The sequence below is a fragment of the Crassostrea angulata genome, chromosome 6, assembly GCF_025612915.1.
Source record: "Crassostrea angulata isolate pt1a10 chromosome 6, ASM2561291v2, whole genome shotgun sequence".
Lineage (NCBI taxonomy): Eukaryota > Metazoa > Mollusca > Bivalvia > Ostreida > Ostreidae > Magallana > Magallana angulata.
In genome coordinates this window covers 3,206,451-3,228,187 of record NC_069116.1, presented here as the reverse complement: position 1 = coordinate 3,228,187, position 21,737 = coordinate 3,206,451, and the positions used below count along the sequence as shown (strand labels likewise).

The following is a 21,737-nucleotide window of genomic DNA, read 5'->3' as shown; positions in this document are numbered from 1 at the left end:
TGCAGTTCGACCCATGAGGCCCACCCCATTGTAAGTCCATTGTATTGAGGTAGGTATCTTGTATAAGTTTTCATTTTTAAGAATGATCAAGTTGTAATGTGACCAGACCAGGGTCAGGTCTTCTGTTTTCTGTGGATTAAATTCACTCAATAAGACCAGCTAGATCAACCAAAGTGTTGAACCCATTTTCATCCAAGAGCTATGCATGGTATGGTATTATCAGTGTGAAACAATATGTCTATTGAAGGGGAGGGTTGCATATGTTACATGCATATCGTCTTTTAAAAACATGCTGTTTTCAAATCACCCCCATAATATGGGGGGGGGGGGGGGGTGATATAAGCATAAATATCACAGACCTAATTTTTTTCAATTTCCAAATGATTCTGTTCAGGTGCTACATTTTCTTGATGCATAACCAATTCAGGCCTTTTGAAGCAGGAGAATTTTATTTGGGGCTTAGGGGCAAGTGAAAGTAATATTAGTGGGTTAAAGTTTAGGAGATGGTTAAAGGGGCATGGTCAGGATTTTGGTAGAGAATTATTTTTTTCGATTTTAATGTTTACAATGCTTCAGTATGGCATTTTTAATAAGCAACTAAAATTTAAGTGTCATTTGTTAAGTAATAAGCAAGTTACAGAGCTTACAATTCTTCACTTTGTAAACATATTAAGCTTTTATTACATTTTGAATGTTGGAGTGAAAATTCCAGTTTTAGACCTCAAATGAATGTGTTAATAGTTAGGAACTGTTTATTTATGCTTAAAATGAATAAGAAGATAGACAAATCAGCTTGAAAAAGACTTTTTACTGGTGTATTGAACCAATATAAACAAAAACAGGGCATGCGCCTTGTTTACATGACGAAGAATAGTGAGCCCTGTATCTTGGTTAAAATTCATCGACTGGCACCCAAATTTTATTTTGTCATTAGAAATGCATTCCTAAAGCATTGTAAATACATGTAATAAAAACGGAAATATGAAATTTCACCAAAATCGTGACCATGCCCCTTTAAAGTAATAGGAGCAGTTTTAAGTTTTAGGAGCAAGTAAAAGTATCAGGACCAGGTTTAAGTTTTTGGAACAGGTTAAATTTTTTGGAGCAGGTGAAAGTATTAGGATCAGATTTAAGTTTTAGAGACAGATTTAAATTTTTCGAGCAGGTTAAAGTTTTTGGAGCAGGTTTAAGTTTAAGGTGCATTTTAAAGTTTAAGGAACAAGTTAATGTTTTAGAGGTGGTTAAAGTTTTAGAAGCAGGTTAAAGCTTAGGAGCAGGTTAAAGTTTAAGGATCAGGTAAAAATATTTGTAATGAATTAAAGTTTAGGAGCTGATTAAAGAATAAGCAGGTAAAAGTTTTGGAAAAATGTCTCCTTTCCAAGCATCAAGTTCCTATTTGTACAAAACGTGCAGTGATGTTGATACATCATACCAACCATACTTCTACTTGCATGGCCTGTCACAGTATATTTTGGACGAATGAACAGTAAAAAAGTTAAGGAAAGGGAACACTCCAAACCCAACGTAAGGATGAGACATCATTTGTGCTTCAAATGATTTCTATCTTATTATTTTGAGGTAATCAAACAAGTACTTAGAGTTGGCTTCATTTTGCAGAATGTATAGAACATATTTGAACCTAACCAGGAGTCATGCTTCTATAGAAATATGTTTCAGATGCTGTATTTGACCTATATTTTCTAAACTATTGATAAGGTTAAAGTTTAGAAGCAGGTTTACTCAAAAAACTTAGATTTAAAAAAATGGTTGATTGATCCATATGGGAACAAGGGTCTTCCTTGCTTAGACAAGGACTTAAATGAATACTTCCTAGTTTTAAGTGCAGGTCTAATATCCCGTGAATGCTGAATTTGACCTGTATTTTCACAAAAACGAAAAGGATCAAGATGTTTAGCAAATCTATTATGGATAGTACACTCTATGTATAAAGTTGGCTTCTTTGACACTTGTATGTTCATAATTTATTAATGTTCCTGTGATTATACGGTATGATACAATATGGTATGATAGTTGATACGATAAAATATTAAATTATAATGAAAAAATCAAAAAGGTAATTGATTGATTAGCATTTAACCTGCAAAAATATGGTCTTTTTACCTTAAAGCTTCTGTTCAGTACAAAGAATTTGATATGTTTAAGTTAGCTTTGATTAGAATAAATGTCACTTTAGTACCACTTCATAGGACAAAAGGTAAGATTTCACAAAACTCTGTGCATCTGGCTTAATTTCAATGTTAATGAACCAATACCTGGCATAACCTTTGATTGAAAGCTTTCAGACTTAATGATAAATTGGTCTTGAGAAAATGCTCCCAAGTTATTTTTTTTTAATGCATTGTTTATATGTGTGTGTTAAATTCAATGATGAAATTAGCAGAGGATATGCATTGCAGGCAGGCTTGGGGCGAATTACATTGTAAAGTAATGCATTACATTACCATTACTTCATGAATTTGGGCATTGAATTACCATTACCATTACTTTATTTCTTGTAGTAAATAAATGCATTACATTACCATTACATGAATAAAGTAATGCATTACCAATACCATTACTTTGTGAAAAGTCATGACAATAATAAGTTGTTTTTTTTTAAATTTAAAAGATAAATAAAGAGTTTTTACAAATGTTTCATTTATAAAACACCCTTTAACCCATCTACAGGTTCATGTTCACTATCAGTTTTAAATTTAATGACTTATACAAGATTGCTGTTGCACTTTATGATCATCAAAGTTTCAAAGGTTTCATCTTTTAACTGCATCCTGTCGGGTTTGAAAATCTTCTCAGCTATAATATTTATTATAATTATTGTATTATTTGAAGGATCTAAAATACATTTTTACAATTATAAGACAATTCAATACATTGTATCTAATAGAACTGAGAGAATGAGATGCTCAGCCCATTCACAGGAGAGATGGGTGATTATCTGAACTTGTCAGTGTATAATGGAGTCATACACGGGTCGTTCATCACATTGTCAACTCAAGAGTTCCTCTGACCATCACAATCATTGAAGAGATGCGAATTGTCTCAAGTTCTCACCGCTTATCAATTTCCTTTTGCATTATTGATTTTTAATTGAGGAAATATTATTTATTTCTGTTTTGTGTTAGCAGGAAGTATGGTAACCATTTAAGAGGGAAATAGATTCAGAATACCACAATGTTTAAAAACCTAATGGCGAACCCCAAGTTTAGTCACTTTCGAGAGCAAGGTAATTTTATTTTAATTAATTATACTTCTGTTGAAATTTCTCAAGCATCGGTTTGCAGTTTTATGGGAGCTCTGGCAATCTCCGCCATTGCATGCTGCATCTGTCAGCATATTTACTTTATGCTTCATGCTGATTGTTCAATTCCTTATCAGTGCACCCACAAATATTGACTAGCTACTGTTTCCTGCAATCAAAACAGCTGACAGTAAATTTAATTACTTTGAACTCTACTTTTAGTTTGATTCAGTCTCAGATTAATGCATCAGATATTTGTTTATGATGCCTGTGTTGGAATTGTCAAAAAAATAATCAGCATTTGACTTGTGTTCAGAATTTTGCTAAACTGAATAAAATGAAGCAAAAAAAAAAAAAATAAAGTAGGAGCTTTTTAATAAGTAAAACATTTCCACTAAAAATACATGAATGAAATTGTCATTTATAATACCATATTACATGTACATTCCAACATTTTAGTTCATTTGGTAATGTTTACATTTGCAAGAGTCTTTTATCATAGGCATCTACTTTTGTATAATAAAAGTTTTCATCAAAAATGTTGTGATTAGAAGTCATTTCTTTGGCATCAAAATAACAATTGCACTAGCTTATAAATCGTCTTATGCACAATTACGCCAATTAAAAGTAGTTTTCTCAGCCTTTTCAGAGGACTTTAATAGTTAAAATATGAATTCAAAATGGAAACTGGTCAGAGGCATTTTCCAAATGATTAATCAAACAATACAAAACATGCAGTGATTGTATATTTGTTGCCCTTTAAGGGTCTCGATTAATTGATAAATAAATTGAATGGAGTTGTAGTATACAAAGTACCATATTGCTCTCTATGTTAGACTCTGTCAATTAATTAGCCATCCCCTTATTACACCTCTTACCAGAACCGTCATATATTGTAGAACCTGCTCGCAGCGTATCACGACGGGCAGAAATGGCTGACAGACAGGTGAAGCAGAGCAACACGGTCATCAATGCGGGGCTGTCCAGACTGGAGGAGGACAAGCAATCTGTAAGTAACATTTACATCGCACGACTCTGAGGACAAGCAATCTGTAAGTAATATTACATCGCACAACTCTGAGGACAAGCAATCTGTAAGTAATATTACATCGCACAACTCTGAGGACAAACAATCTGTAAGTAATATTACATCGCACAACTCTTAGGACAAACAATCTGTAAGTAATATTACATCGCACAACTCTGAGGACAAGCAATCTGTAAGTAATATTTACATCACACGACTCTGAGGACAAACAATCTGTAAGTAATATTACATCGCACAACTCTGAGGACAAACAATCTGTAAGTAATATTCACATCACACGACTCTGAGGACAAACAATCTGTAAGTAATATTACAGCGCACAACTCTGAGGACGAGCAATCTGTAAGTAATATTACATCGCACAACTCTGAGGACAAACAATCTGTAAGTAATATTTACATCGCACAACTCTGAGGACAAACAATCTGTAAGTAATATTACATCGCACAACTCTGAGGACAAACAATCTGTAAGTAATATTTACATCGCACAACTCTTAGGACAAGCAATCTGTAAGTAACATTACATCACACAACTCTGAGGACAAACAATCTGTAGGTAACATTACATTGCACAACTCTGAGGACAAACAATCTGTAAGTAATATTACATCTTACGACTCTGAGGACAAACAATCTGTAAGTAATATTTACATCGCACAACTCTGAGGACAAGCAATCTGTAAGTAATATTTACATCGCACAACTCTGAGGACAAGCAATCTGTAAGTAACATTACATCACACATTTCTGAGGACAAACAATCTGTAAGTAATATTTACATCGCACAACTCTGAGGACAAGCAATCTGTAAGTAACATTACATCGCACAACTCTGAGGACAAACAATCTGTAGGTAACATTACATTGCACAACTCTGAGGACAAGCAATCTGTAAGTAACATTACATCGCACAACTCTGAGGACAAGCAATCTGTTAGTAATATTTACATTGCACAACTCTGAGGACAAACAATCTGTAGGTAACATAACATTGCACAACTCTGAGGACAAACAATCTGTAAGTAATATTACATCTTACGACTCTGAGGACAAACAATCTGTAAGTAACATTACATCACACAACTCTGAGGACAAACAATCTGTATGTAATATTTACATCGCACAACTCTGAGGACAAGCAATCTGTAAGTAACATTACATCGCACAACTCTGAGGACAAACAATCTGTAGGTAACATTACATTGCACAACTCTGAGGACAAGCAATCTGTAAGTAACATTACATCGCACAACTCTGAGGACAAACAATCTGTAAGTAACATTACATCGCACAACTCTGAGGACAAACAATCTGTAAGTAACATTACATCACACAACTCTAAGGACAAGCAATCTGTAAGTAACATTACATCGCACAACTCTGAGGACAAGCAATCTGTTAGTAATATTTACATCGCACAACTCTGAGGACAAACAATCTGTAGGTAACATAACATTGCACAACTCTGAGGACAAACAATCTGTAAGTAATATTACATCTTACGACTCTGAGGACAAACAATCTGTAAGTAATATTTACATCGCACAACTCTGAGGACAAGCAATCTGCAAGTAACATTACATCGCACAACTCTGAGGACAAGCAATCTGTAAGTAACATTACATCACACAACTCTGAGGACAAACAATCTGTAAGTAATATTTACATCACACAACTCTGAGGACAAACAATCTGTAAGTAACAATACATCACACAACTCTGAGGACAAGCAATCTGTAAGTAACATTTCATCACACACCTCTGAGGACAAACAATCTGTAAGTAACATTACATCGCACAACTCTGAGGACAAGCAATCTGTAAGTAACAATACATCACACAACTCTGAGGACAAGCAATCTGTAAGTAACATTTCATCACACGACTCTAAGGACAAGCAATCTGTAAGTAACATTACATCGCACAACTCTGAGGACAAGCAATCTGTTAGTAATATTTACATCGCACAACTCTGAGGACAAACAATCTGTAAGTAACATTACATCACACAACTCTAAGGACAAGCAATCTGTAAGTAACATTACATCGCACAACTCTGAGGACAAGCAATCTGTAAGTAATAGCGAGCGCAGCGAAGCGCCGCTCGCATAGCGAGCTCCATAGACAACGTGTACGAGCGGAGAAAATTCGAGTTGAAATCTGCACATTGTTCAAAGAAAATTTTATGAGGCCACGTGAAAAGGTTCTATATATCCCAATAATCCTTTGCAGTGCATAGCAACATGGTGGAACAGGAAGCGTTTTTAAGGAAAATTCTTACCTCTTAATCGTATACATCTATTTCATTTATAACAACAAAAAATCCTTTAAAAACACTAAAGTAAACAACAAATATTCTGATGTAAAAAAAACTGTACTTATCTGAACTTTTGTTGACATATGACGTCATTTCCTTTCTCAAATTTTTCCGACAATTTACGAGAACTGTCGAGCGCAAAAGAAAGTTAAATATGACGTCACAGAGACTTTGCGCAATTTAACCATTGTCAACCGACGCGAAGCGGAGGTTGACAATGGTTTTCGAGGGGTGTCAATTTAGAGGTGGATCAAGCATATGCACTGGGTGTAACGTGTAGTAAGTACTCAGTATCAGTGTTAATGGTGACTCTTCGGCTGACTGTCATATTGATTCATGAGTGAGGTAGGTGACAAAAAGTTATTTTAGAAATGTCTTCTATATAGCATACAAATAAATGAATTGGTGATACAGAGGAAAATAACAACAAGGAACAAAATGGGAAATTACACACTCAGACAAGCAATTCATTGTGATAAAACATGTCATCAGGTTAAAGTTGCATTTAACAATGTTGAGAGATGTTTGGTTCCTTCTGCGCTCGCCCCAACGGTCACACCATAAAACATATTATTACATCGCACAACTCTGAGGACAAACAATCTGTAAATAACATTACATCGCAAGACTCTGAGGACAAACAATCTGTAAGTAACATTACATCGCACAACTCTTAGGACAAACAATCTGTAAGTAACATTACATCGCACGACTCTGAGGACAAACAATCTGTAAGTAACAATACATCACACGACTCTGAGGACAAGCAATCCGTAAGTAACATTACGTCACATGACTCTGAGGACAAGCAATCTGTAAGTAACATTACATCGCACAAGCTGATGTCATGGGTGCTTAATGACATTCTGACACATGCAGAGGAATATCAAATAGATTTCATTTCTAATTTGGCCTGGACATTTTTGAGGGTCAGCAGACAAAAAACAGACAGACCAACAGACAGACAAACATACAGACATACTAACAGAAAGATAGACAGTTAGTTTGCTTGGTGGAGACAAGTTAGTGCTAATAACAACCAGCCAGAGTTCAGGGGTATTGACTTGGGTTTGATCACTGATGTGGAGCTTTACCACCTGGAATTTCAAGCCTTGTCAAGATCTGTTTATTAAATTGTCTTGTTAATTAAGAAAAATGTCATTAATAATGAGCCGAATTAGTTAAATGTGACAGTCTATTCAAAGTTATGTTGTGATGAGGTTTTAAATTAAAGAATGGGGAATAAATATGGGTATTCTAATGATTTGAGTGGTCTGTGAGCTCCTCTTATTAACGTGGTCTGTTCTTAACATTTGGGCTAATTTTTTAAACGTGTGGGTATACTTATCATGAATAGAGCAGTCCGTCATCTAAAAGTAAGTCTAAGATGCTTTGAGAGTTATTTCCCTTGATAATCTCTCTCTCTCTCTCTCTCACTCTCATCATCTGATTATTACTGGATTTTATACAAACATTTGTCTTATGAACTTAGCATAATTTTTTATTGTTAAACAGGAACAAATTGTTTATGCTTTCAATTTGTTGGACAGGAAACAAAAATTTATTTTTTCTACAATATATCCAAAGTGCTTGTAAATTGATTATTCGGTTTTTTGGAAACTGATTAGAACTAATGTCCTTGTTTGTCAGGCTTGACAGGGCACCTGTGTACCTGGCATTGGTAGCTGTTACTGTAAATTAGTCAGGTGCCCTTATCGGGAAAGACAGGTAGCTCTAGCCGGGAGGGGCTTCCCTTTAGAGGAACAAACAGACTCAGGAGATAGGGATGTTAATCCAAACATTGACCCAGGATTTGTCCTCGGTACACAGTTCACTGGATCTCTTTAATCTCGTGGTTGGATGGGAAATTGACTTACTGAAAACATCTTATTGAGCATATCTTAAGTGTCCTTGTAAAACATGCACATAATTAAGTATTGGTACATGAATTTAAATGAATTAAACCATGCAACAAATTCTCATTTTCCTCTTCTCCCCCCCCCCCCAAAAAAAAGGAAAACCAATTAAGACTGTAAGTTAAGAGATATGTATGTGTGCTTGTGTTTGGAATGACTTGTTTATGTAAATTACACAAGAATAAACAGTATCTATCTCTGTAATCCCTTGGCCTGGTCTAACACTGGATAAAATCAATAATCGACCCATAGGGTCACTGGTGTTCTAAAGTCACTAATGATTTAACAACCATTGAAGCACTGAATACAACCTCCTCTAGGGGCAGGGGAGGACCCACTACATGTAGAATTCCTCGCTTACAGGACCAGAGCCACCTTCATTAACTCGATGATAAATGAGATGACTTCTACAGAGTCAGTTTTTGCCTCGCAGCTTTTTCAGACATCAAATATGTGAAGTAAAAACTAAGTCTTAGTACCTTGATAGTACAGTTTGTCAGTATTGTCTGTGAGGACCACACAAATAGTGTCCTCATTCCTCATTAATCTCCTCATCATCTGATATAGTCCCCTCCAAGCTCTCTACAGATGTGAGGAGCTAAGTGTCGCTGTGTTTTTTGCGAGAGATCAATACCAGAGAATACATGTTCTGTGAAAGTCCTGGCCAGATATTGATCTGCTCTCATCACAAATCAATACAGATCACGGCTCGAGACTTCCTCTCTGTCGGAGCCCGCCGGTGTGTGTGGGAAGGAGGCTGCTGTCTGTGATGTTTAGATCCGTGAGTACATTTCATACAAGTCTTCATTCTATCAGTCACTGTTTCAAGGAGATCTGGTGATGTCTCTTAATCTTGTGAAATATTGCCATGTAACCATTGTCTAATATCTGGAATCAGGTGGATAGAGTGGTCTGTGGTTTGTTTACATTGACGGGATCAGGTCTTGGATCATACAGTTGTATTACGGTTGTATGGTGTAACCCTGACGGACTGATCTGACTGCGTGTCTAATGGACCTGATATAAGTACATGTTATTTGGGTGGTATCATCTGACAGACTTGTACGCAATGTTTGGGTGGTATTATCTGATTGTACAAGCTGATGGACTGGACCTATCTCCGAGGATCACGAGATTCCATCTGTACAGAGACTGTGTGATGTAAGGTCAGCCCACGGTAATGGTCCCTCATTGTAATGGCCTTCAGTAGTCAGTCAGTCTCATAGCAAGGATTTGTTTAATGTTTACTTAACTGACTGACAGAAGATGCCAAATACTTGGGCTTCCCGACAAATTCCGTCATTTAGCGATGATGCTGAGATCAATAGTGTTTAAGCTTCCCACAACAACTGTATATAGTTATTAACACCAATACAGCAACATAATACAGTTTTTCAAATGATTCTGTTCAGTTCATTCATCAGACACTGTAATTGTATCATGTTGTAAGCAGGTGGCCAAACACAAAAGGAAGATCGGGGTGTGTGTATTGGGATCTTTAAATGGAGCAAGAGACTGTTATAATCCAGAGATCTTGGACCTGTATGTAGGTCCCTGTGTTCGCCATCTCATTGTGCAAACAGGTACTTGTTTTTGGTTGAGGTCAGGCCCATAGTCTCTCTTAGCAGGGAGCCATAGTACAGAGTCCTGAGTGACCCATCCCCAACACCGCTGGTGTATTTCTCCCCAAAGAATGAGGTCGACCCTGTACCAGTGACCAGGTAGGCAGCCAGGGGGCATGGGCCGTCACCGGGTCTGTTCACACCTGTGTAAGACAGGTATTTGTTTATGTTTACATGCTCCAAGTATCTTGTGTTTTGAAAAAACTTTGGCATCCTTTACAGATTGAAAAGACGCTTATTGAGCTAAGCACTGGAGGACAATTCTGTAAGAGCATGCATAATAAGTCTGGTTATCTCAACAATGCCTGCAGACTTTTTTATAAAATATAAAAGAACTTTGTTTTAAACAAATATAATCTTCAGGAAAAATAAGATTGTTTTTATGTAGTGGGAAAAAAGTAAAGCAAAGTACAATGAGAATAAAAATCTACACCAAAATATTCTGTTTTCTTATCACATAACGAGATAATGGGCAATCATTTCAGAAAAGAATTGATTTAGTTTCTCACTGATGGCAATCTTCCACACAGAATGAACATGTACCCCAGGAAAAAGAGCACACCTCGCTCCCCACAAATGTCTGCTGTCATTAAAAATTGATATAATCTGAGATAATATCATTATTGTCATGGTAATGTACATGTCTCACGGGGGCTCTTCGCTCCTACAGGTACATGTATTTAGTCACGGTGGGACATTGAGGGAAATAAAAATGAAGCAGTTTGAAGTTTTACGTTTGAAAAAGCTTCCTCTTGTGAACTGAGGTGGGATTAAAAAGATATTTTCTTTGAAATAAAAAAAAAATATTAGAAGAAAAACTGGTATTTGTGACATTTTATTCACACTTCTCTGTGGATAATTTTCCTGGTTTAAAGTCAATTTTGCAATAGGCAAAATATTACGGAAAGTTAAAGTTTTGTAAATTCAAAACTGTCTCCATATAGTAAAATGCGCTGGTAAAAAATACATTAATACATCGTACATCTGTATGTGGCCAAGTATGCAAATTACCGCATGTAAACAGTGATTATGCAAAAAACTGCAACATTACCTTTTTACTCTGATCTAATAAAAATGGAATGTGCCATAAGACGTATATAACATAGGTAAAAACATGGACCGGTCTGTGTACAGGTAAATGAGGCCTGGCTTGTAGTAGTTTATCTGCGGGCATCATTAGAAGTCTTAATACCGATGACATGGTACTGATCTACAACACAGAGGCTCATTCAGGTCGGACGATCGGACCGTGGAACGGATTGTAGCCGACCGCCGGACTGTGACCATTCTACCGCCTCAGCCACTCCAGCAGTTATGTATGCATGTACCGTGTGTTCAGTGAATGCTCAGGGCTGATGGTAATGTGAACAGAGAGGTTCCTCCTTATAGAGACTGCATACACCTGAGACTCTTCTTACAAAATTGGATAGAAATATCTCCTGTGATATGAATCTGGAAAATGTGAGGAAAGACAGCTGAAGAAATTTGTTCTGTGGTGTTGAAGAGTTTAATATGGCTTTAATGGAGTAGCTATGGAGGACCAGTTTTAATTAAATTCTGATTGTGGAAGGAATGTCAACATAGGACAATCTGTTGTAAATAAACTTCTTTCTCCTTGCCATGGAAGGCAGCAGTAACCAGAGGAAGTTCCGCAGTCCCTTCAAGTTTTCGCTGAGTACCTCCTCACTGAAGCCTAGTCCCAACCCTACCAAGTCTGATCCCTCAGCAGCCTCCATCCTACGACCTCGGAAACTCTTGAGCAATGACATCTCTAAGAACCGCTGGTCGCATTCACCAATTGGATCCACTCAGCTTCCGAATGACCAGGCGGGCAGCGAGTCCAAGATCCACAGTCTTGGGCGGTATGAGACGAGTTCAGGGGTCAAATACTCTGCCCAGCCAATCATAGGTCGGCACCACAGAGAGAACGGGGTCCACCACCATGAGGAGGAGAGGGGGCGTCGAATCTACGACAGACCGCGGTCCCAAGTCTACCCCACCTCACCCCTGTCTCTGTCCCCCACAGACCCACTGTATGACACACCAAAGACTAGCAACACACAACCTGCCTCAGATACCCCAACCACCGCTATAACCTCATCAGGGGAGAGGGAATCTCAGTGTGAAGGACTGCCGTCTCCTTCTGGACAGAGTGATAAAGACCTTAATCAGAACTACCCAGCAAAAGTCGTAGAGGAGGAAGTTAAAATAGTGCAGGAAAGACAACTCACAGCATCAAGGTCATTTGGGGCCACTGATTTGGGGTCAAGGTCAGTGGATCGGTCTGTTGAAGGTGCTGGGGTAGGGGATGGTTCAGTTATGTCCCCTGTTCGTCCCCCAAGAAGAAGCAGCAGTTCTTCCAGTGCAGGGCGTAAACCACTGACCGTGGTAGCGCGGGAGTCTGGGGAGACGGATGCAGTCAAGGAGACGGGGACAAAAGAAACAAAACGTGAGCGGCGTCTGACCAGACGAATCTCTCTGGAACCAAAGAAAGTGGTGAGTGTACTCCCTAGCAGTTAAGTCAGTTCTAAGGCAGTGCTCTTACCAAGCAGTTTACCTCATCAAAGTTCTTACTCATTGAGAGCTGATATCATTTGACAGAAGAGTTACCAGAAGGTGTCCCAATATAAAAACGTGACTGTGTATTTTCTTACAATAGTTTCATCATTATTTTGCACTTATATGATGTACTGTATTTGACTAGTACTGCCCCACACAGCCAGAATGAAACCAGTTTTTATCTGAGCCAAGATTGCTGTAGGCTATACAAGATAAAATTGGGCTGTTTCAATTATGAATTATTTGATAAAGACATCATCTTACGATTATCTTGGGCTTAAAGCAACAGTTTAAAATGATGAAGTCTCCCATCTGTGCTGATTTTGTGTTTATAACTTAAAAGAGCCCTTTAAGGTAAACTTTGTGTGGTCAGTGATAAAACTGTTGGCAGAATTGCATTTTCCAGGTGTGAATCAGTATTAATTACAGGTAAACACCATAGAACAGTGGTCAATCATTGGTGATGGGTGACACAGAGTACTGGGAACTCTGGCAGACTAGCATGGCCAGACTTCAGGGCCCCACTGCCTATTTTGATCAGAATTCCACCAGTCCATCAAACATGACAGCTTAACACCTACTGGTCATTACTAAGATGAGTGACCTAATTATAGCCACCAATTACCTACCATGTTTTTGTCACTTATTTCAAAGCACCAAATCCTTTGATAAATTTGTGTGTTTTGAACTTCCTCTTTTATCTATCTAAGAATTACTGTATTTGTGATTTTTTCATAAGATTTCAGAGTTATTTGTGCATATTTAGAAAAGAATTATCAGATAAAATTTCTGACATGTCTCTAGCCTAGAAATCAGACGTTTCTAGCCGGGGTGGACCGATGTGAAGGTGACCTTGAGACACACAACCCACTCAACACTCCCTGGCATCTAGTTACTGGATTCCAGACCTGGATGTTGTGGCAGCTAGCCATTTTATTTATTGTTGTAAAAATGATATCCTAATTTCATGTTACAGTTGGATGTAAAAAAAATTTCCCACCTCTGGAATCTAGCAGTGTAGCGGATTAAAGTCAGTCATGACTTTGGCTAATGTTACAAGGTCAAAAGGTCAAAATATGATATAGAGATAATATAACAACACAGTAGATAATGAATGGCATTAAAAGCCAGTTAGAGATGGATTAAGACTTGAACGAGAAGAATTAAGGAATCAGTCTGTTGCTATGACGATTGCTGTAATTATCGTCCCCTTTAGTATTTGGAGTAGGAACAGCGACAGTTTTATATCCAGAGTCCAGTAGCAGCTGTAATTACCACCGATACAAGGCCTGTCAATGCGACAAGGCCAGGGACTACTTTAATGGGGACCAGTACAATAGCTCTGTGTAGTTGTCCTAGCTGGGACCACTGCTCAGGGTCTCTGGAATGTGAGGGAGGTGTCAAATTTGTATATGGGCAATAACTGCTCCCTATATACCACTGAAACAGCCAGTATTGAGTGAAAATTTAGCCTGAATCAGCTACCAGATTAACAAAGTAATGCCAGAAATAAATGGCCTGGTCGGTGTATATACAATAGATGCAGTCTAAAATATCAAAGATCTAAAATATTTGTGCTGTATATAAAATTAAAATGAATATGTTAGAGGTTAACAGCAGAATTAATGCTCATAATCTGCACAAAGTTTGATGACAAACTAGCCAGAGTAAATGAATTTACTCAGTGCAACAGTTTTGTAGGTACATGCATGTACGGTTTGTGTGTATGGTTTGATGAAAATTCAGGACACAGATATTTAGCAAAATCAGAATATGTCGCTTCCTGGTTTTTAAAAATACAATTTTTAATAAGTTTGAACAATTTTCATATATTGAACAGGTTTAATTTAGTTTATTTGGTTGATCTAGAGTTAGTATATGTAAACTTTATAACACTAGAAGAATGATCATCAGATGATAGTGTAGAGGAAGCCTCGGCAAACATTCATCAGACCCTGGTTATTTTGTTTTTTATCTTGTGCCGGAGGTAATGAGGGGTTTACCGTAGTTCATACACTACAGCCAATAGGTGACACTTTAATGAAACTCCGGGGTCGTAGGTCAGCCAGCGATGACGGGGCACTCCTTTTGATGATGATACAATGAAAGAACCCTGTCAACACTTAAAGAATTTCATTTTGAATATCGTATCTGTATTTTTTAGATAAATAAAGGGTTTTGTAGACAGGATCAGGTATGAGATTGGCTATCCCTAGCTACATTTATGATCGCAGTGTACATACCTCTCTGGGTAAATTTGTCATTAGATAGGTGAAATTTTTAGGAAAGGAATTTGATTTGTATCTTTCCAGTCAATTTAATTGTTTTGAACCAAAGATTTTACAGATCAACACTTTAACACAACACGGGTCTGTAGATAAGTCCACATATATACTCAGTATAGAATTCTGTCGTACAAACAAGCTTCGTGTACTTCAGAGTTATGGAGGGGGGTAGACACTGTTGAGGGACAGACAGCATTCAACCCAGTCATAGATGGGGATTATGTGGATGTGAATTGAATATAGGTTAATCCCAAAGTCCACAGGAATTCACTAGGTCTTTTTCTATAGTTTGTAACAACTCTGTTAATTCCCTGTCTGTTGTACATAACTTTAAAGGTTTAACAAGCAGGTTCAAATCAATCTTCAGTTGTTTGGGTTAATTAACCCTTTTTTATGATCATAAAATCATAATGATTATTCAAGAAATATCAGTATGGTAAAAATATGAATATTAATTAAATTATTTTCTTGCTCAAGCCTGAAAGACCTACACTTGAATTTAAAAAAAAAAAAGATTTTAATATCAATTATTTTGAATTTACAGGAGGATGATGAATTCATTGGGTTTGCCACACTACCAGATCAGGTACACAGAAAGGCAGTCAAGCGGGGTTTTGAGTTTTCCTTTATGGTTGTAGGTTAGAATCCATTTTCATTTATCAATACAAAGACACTTTAAATATATTTTATATATGCATTAGAAATTTAATTTTATCAAGGTATGCAAGTTATGTATTTTTGACAACACTTGACTAAATAATACGCTGATGAAGGTCGATCATGTTTTGACTTGTGATAGTAGATGGATGTTATTTTGTTAGTACTGATGGACCATTTTTAACTTACCTTTCCAGGGGAGACAGGGCTGGGGAAGTCCACACTAATCAACAGCCTATTTCTGACCGACCTATACAAAGACAGGAAGTTCCCCAACCACATACTGGGTAAGATCTGCTCCTCCGATTGGCCATTCTAATAGATCCACTCCTCCGGTTGGCCATTTCACTTTTAAATATACTTATAGATCCGCTCATCCGGTTGGCCATTTCACTTTTAATATACTTAAAAATCCGCTCCTCTGATTGGCCATTTCACTTTTAATATACTTATAGATCCGCTCCTCCGATTGGCCATTTCACTTTAAGTATACTTGTGCATCATTAATCAAGCAAAGAATCAACTGAAAAGTTTCTGTGCAAAATGATCATTATTATACCAATTGCCTTGAACCTGTTTTTTGGTACATTTATGTCAACGCAACAGACTAAGGGAAAAGACTGAAAATTAAGGGGGTATTGATTCATTAGAGCCTGTTCAGATAGTATGTAAACTTCGATCTCTTTCATATTGTTAACATTCTTTGTTACAGACAATGCAGAGCAGACAGTGGACATAGAGAGAAAGCAGCTAGAAATTGAGGAAAAAGGGGTCAAAGTTCGTCTCTCTGTGGTGGACACGCCTGGCTTCAGCGAGGCGCTCAATGGAGAGAAATCGTAAGCTTTGCTACATGTAAAAAGAAATCAAAAGTTACATAAAAAATCATAAATAAAGAGAAATCGTAAGCTATTAAAAGCAAATGAGTTAAGAGATATGGTTTTGTAAAACATATGTACTAAAAAAAATTGTAAGGTACGTGAAACAGAGATGAATTGAGATGTCTGATTGCGTTCTGACAGATGGCAGCCAATCATTGACTACGTGGACCGACAGTTTGAGCAGTACTACCAGGCTGAGAGCGGGGTCAACAGAAAAAACATCCAGGATAGTCGAGTTCACTGCTGTTTGTACTTCATATCTCCATACGGCCATGGGTAATCTTCATATCTACATCTACAAATATGCTTCCTTATGTGAACCTATAGAATAGCAAAAATATTCAATTCTGTATCAACTTTTTCATGACTTCACAATGATAACTGCACACACTTGCTCGACTGGTTGCAATATTGTAAACATAAAATCATCGTTATATTAATGATTTTGAACGGTTTGCCATTCTTAAATGTAAATACATATATAACTAATAAACAGCAATTCTGTTTGAAATTTTACATGACGTCACAAAGATCATAGCATACGCTTATCGCTTGTTGGTTGGATTATTGTGAACATAAAATCTCAGTAATTTTAACAATTAATTCTGAACAATTTGTCTTTTTCAAACATAAATATAAGGATTTGATCATGTGATCATATCCTAATGAACTTTTTAAATTGATTTTTAAATTTCTTAATAATTTGTTATATCATTCTTACATGTATCAATTTACCTTACTTTATCAATACTTATACATGATGTTTGCAGGTTGAAGCCAATCGATGTATTTATGATGAAGAAGCTGCACCACAAAGTCAACATCATCCCACTAATCGCCAAGTCTGACACCCTGACACCAAAGGAGCGGTCCCACCTCAAGAACAAGGTAGTGACAGGTCTCTTTGTCACCCATTCAGATTCAATAACAAGCTCATAGTGCCAGAAAAAAATTTGTTGCTGGTCACATTACCACTAGCACTTATCAATTTTCTGTTATGATTCTGCTTTTTGTCACTATTTTTTGTGGTCTCATTTTTATATCTGAAAGTTAAAGATGCAGAAAACAAATCAAAATGGCTACTGTATGCTTTAAAAACTTATAAGACCGTGCAAATAAACAACATAACATATTTAGTTCATTTTCACAAAATTGCCATATGTGAATACAAGGTTATACAGTTTATCACTGAATATATTAATTGTTACCATTAACCATATTGATGTCCCGATTTTAGTAACAAAGACAAATCTAAAACAGATATATACATGTATATCAATTACTTGAGATGAGACTTGAGAAATTCCCCATAAGACTTCTGCTATTATCCTAACATATATTCATTGATGAGGAAGTGATATTCTCTGTTAGATCTGTTATTTCTATTCATTGGGTATGATATACTGAGTTATCTTTCTTATCTAATTTTTATTTATAGGTCATGGAACAAATCGAGGAGAACCATATTAACATTTACAAGTTCCCCGAGTGTGACAGCGATGAAGACGAGGAGTTCAAGCAGCAGGATAGAGAGTTGAAGGTCAGTCTCACCAAGGTCATAGATCAAGGTCACCAGATAAAGCCTGTACTTTGATGAGTAACTTTAAAAAAAAATTATTTTTGCAGTCAGCCATACCATTTGCGGTGGTTGGGAGTAACACGGTGGTTGAGGTAGCAGGCAAGAAGGTCAGAGGTCGCATGTACCAGTGGGGAATCGTGGAAGGTGAGCGGGGCGGTGAATAACGATATTCAAGAGACTGTAATTAACTCATGATCTGTTCCTTACACAGACTTTTGTTTCCTTTCAGTGGAGAATCCCGCTCATTGTGATTTTGTAAAGCTTCGTCAGATGTTGATCAGGTTAGTACAGCCATAAAGTGAGCTAGAACATGAGTCTTTGCTTATTGGTCATTGAAGCCAAGGTCATTCTTCATTACATTGCACTTAATCTTTTACCATATTGTAATCATGCTTTATTTTCATTATACATTATGCTTATGCTTTGTTGTTATTACAATGTAATGTCTTAGAATTAATGACATTTGAATCCTTTTATCCATGCCATTACAGCACCCACATGCAGGATCTGAAGGACATTACATCAGACATCCATTACGAGAACTACAGGGCGGAGCACCTGGCGGAACAGATGAAGCAGTCGACCCGGGAGAGAATGTGAGTCCTGCACACCTGTATAAAGTCAGATACAGTAGATTCCTATTTAAACACGAGGAATTAATATCCGCGTAAAATCGCGAGAAGCACATCAAGCGAATTTTAAAATCTCACTTTTATATTTTGGACATATGTAAACAACATGAAACTATGATAAAAATTCAGCATTCGCAATTTTATGCTCTCGCAATTTGATGGGAAACGACTGAATTGTGGAATTAAGTACTTGCGTAAAATAAGGAATCAACAGTAGTACATACTAGTGCTAAACATTAAAACTAGAACAGTACTTACTCATGCTGATCATATTCTTTACTGAATAAACCCAACAAGTATCTGACAATGTAAATGATGTATAATTCATTGTTAAACTTTAAAAAAAAATCTTTTTATGTAAATTTCATGAATTTCAACAAACTCTTATAGGTTTTAATTGGTTTCACCAATAAACAAACAGGAAAATGTATCATTATATATTTCCATACCAAAATTTCCATATCTTTTTTCACATCTCAAAATTGAATGCTCGAATTTGGATTTTTGAAGGAAACTGAAGAGAGAGTCCATGCTAAATCCTGGAAAAATGGAGGACACAGACAATCTGATTGCTCAGAAAGATGCTGAGGTATGTCACAAAAGTTACATAGCTTATGAGTGGATGAGTTCTGATCCATTCTATTAACTTCTTGTAGATCTACTGTAACGGTATTGATCCTAAATAGTTTCCATTTTCTCCTCAATTTCGACACAACTGTAACTAAGAAACAAAATTACATGTAAAATTGCTTCCCTTTGCATTTCTTGTTTATCACTTATGTGGTATTGAAAAAGTTTCTTTGAAAATACAAGACAAAACTTAGAGGGCAGCGAAATAAGAACTCATGACTTACAAATCCGTAGTGAACCCACTGCGTTACGCTGTTAGGTAACAATACTGAGAAAGAAACTACTTAAATAATTACATTTGATTTTATTGTTTATTTCGATTAATAATATGTCACAACATGGAGGTGTCCCATTTCACCTTAATTCATACAAATAATTTATTGCTGATGTAAGTTTGGAAGCGTTTGTTTCTTCTAGATACAACGAATGCAGGAGATGTTAGCCAAGATGCAGGCCCAGCTACAGACCAACCCTCGGACCCCGGTCAACGGGACCTAGTGCGATCACATAGAGCAACAACCAAAGAACGGGGACCCACAAAGGAAGGGGGGAGTGATCAGCCACCAAGGGAAATAACTCAGTGAACTAAACTAGCATTCCAAATGTGTTCTTCATCTTGCATATTCGTTAAAAGGACTAAAAACATTTGTGGCTGTACATAGACACTTTTTAAAAATCCTCAGGCCTTTCTCTGTGCTGCTGATGGGCTAGAGGATTGGTACATTTTAGCAATCAGTGGACTGTGAAGCAGCACTATGTGCTCCGTGTATAAGCATGTAACGTAACATATGTCAGAATAGTGTACAGTCTTCCTACTGTCATTTAGTGTACATTTTATTTAAACAATTAGTACATTTATACATTAATTATTCAAGGGAAATAAATATGTAATTGATTATGAATTTTAGACATTTACAGGAAGTTGTCTTTCTTTGATTCAGAAGTGTGGAGAGAGAGAGAGAAAGAGAGAGAGAGAGATCATCCTACTTCATTTAATATTTAGGAAGGATTTTGTCTGGATTTTGACACAATACAGAAATGAAGTTTAATTCATGTTTTGTTATAAGAAGGAGCAGGCTTATATTTGAAATTTAACATTTTAAAATTTATACATCGCACATAAAATTGTTTGAAGTATGTTTCTTTATAGAAGCTGACAAGCACAATGGTAACTTAAGGGCGGGGTATCCCCTCTTCTACATATGTTTGGTAATGAAGTTTTACTTATGTAAATAGAAGCCAACTGCATCCTCCCCAATGGTCATCTTTTTAAAGGCAGTATAAAAGTGATAACCGTTGATGATATTTCCAGTAAAGGAAGGACCTCACTGGATATGTTAAATAACAAATGTTCATAATGAGAGAATCGCTGAATATACTTATGGAATAAAAGCAAGAGACAATTGACCTGCAGGTCATAAGGTAAAATGCTGTGGGGAATTTAATTTTATTTTGATATTGAGAAATATTTTTAGATTTATATCATATTTCATTTCATTCATTAGAAAAAAGATAACCTTCAGCTAATTTTAATATTACAGCTTATATCCCATTTATTATTTAACAAAACACATTTTTATGATGTTTTATTTCGATTTCTGATGCAATGAAAACAAAGTGACCGCCGGTAGGATACACAAATCATGTTACTATTTTCAGCTTGTAGATGCGTTATCCTCGGTATCATAGTCTATTGGCAGGTCCCCTGTTCTATGAAATAGAATTCTGTCACAGTAAATTCTGAATGATTTCAACTACACGACAAATAACCATTGACACATGATTCGTCTTTTACTTTAAAACGATTTGATCTGAAAATCACCATTTTGTTTCATCAAGTTTTAATTGTTTGTTTCACCACATATTTCATACTGTAAATGTCTGTAACATGAGCGAATAATTTCTTGCTACAGATCTGAAGAATTTCTAATACTGAAATCGATTTATGAGAAAAAGAACCAAACTGCACGTCGGTTGGCTGCAGTTACTTGTATGATAGGTGGATAGTGGGGTTTGTTGGCCGATTCTGACATGTAAGTAATACCTAGGCTACATACATGTAACTGGGAGACAACAAGTACATTATATTGCCTTACAATCAGGAGAAATAAACTGTACATTTGATACACGATTACAATAAAAGAAATCTAAGACTTCTTACATCAGTGGTAACTGATCCCAACGGACGGGATCTTAATGTGTGTCAGTGTGTCAGTGGAACAGAGAGAGAGAGAGAGAGAGGGGGGGAGGGAACAGACAGAGGGCAGAGGTAACAGAGAAAAGTTATTAAGTGAAACTTATTAACTAAGTATTAATTATACTATATGACACATTCACACCCTCAACACCCTCC

At 36.6% G+C, this 21,737-nt stretch overlaps 1 protein-coding gene across 3 annotated transcripts; it reads left to right on the top strand.

The window, feature by feature from the left end:
• On the top strand, positions 1-20,299 carry LOC128189963 (septin-5-like). 3 transcript variants are annotated; one of them, XM_052861804.1, is made up of 14 exons: positions 1-49; positions 3,147-3,244; positions 4,159-4,268; positions 15,553-15,646; positions 15,863-15,952; positions 16,378-16,501; positions 16,685-16,819; positions 17,314-17,431; positions 17,982-18,083; positions 18,170-18,266; positions 18,352-18,403; positions 18,614-18,718; positions 19,265-19,343; positions 19,802-20,299. In XM_052861804.1, the coding sequence occupies exons 2-14, from the start codon at positions 3,193-3,195 to the stop codon at positions 19,880-19,882; spliced, it is 1,239 nt and encodes a 412-aa protein (XP_052717764.1). In that variant the 5' UTR covers positions 1-49; positions 3,147-3,192; the 3' UTR covers positions 19,883-20,299. The 3 variants fall into 3 exon arrangements, with proteins under 3 accessions (XP_052717764.1, XP_052717763.1, XP_052717762.1); XM_052861803.1 differs by lacking the exon at positions 1-49 and having other exon boundaries at positions 3,144-3,244; XM_052861802.1 differs by lacking the exons at positions 1-49; positions 3,147-3,244; positions 4,159-4,268 and adding an exon at positions 11,309-12,660.
• Positions 20,300-21,737: the final 1,438 nt, after the last annotated feature.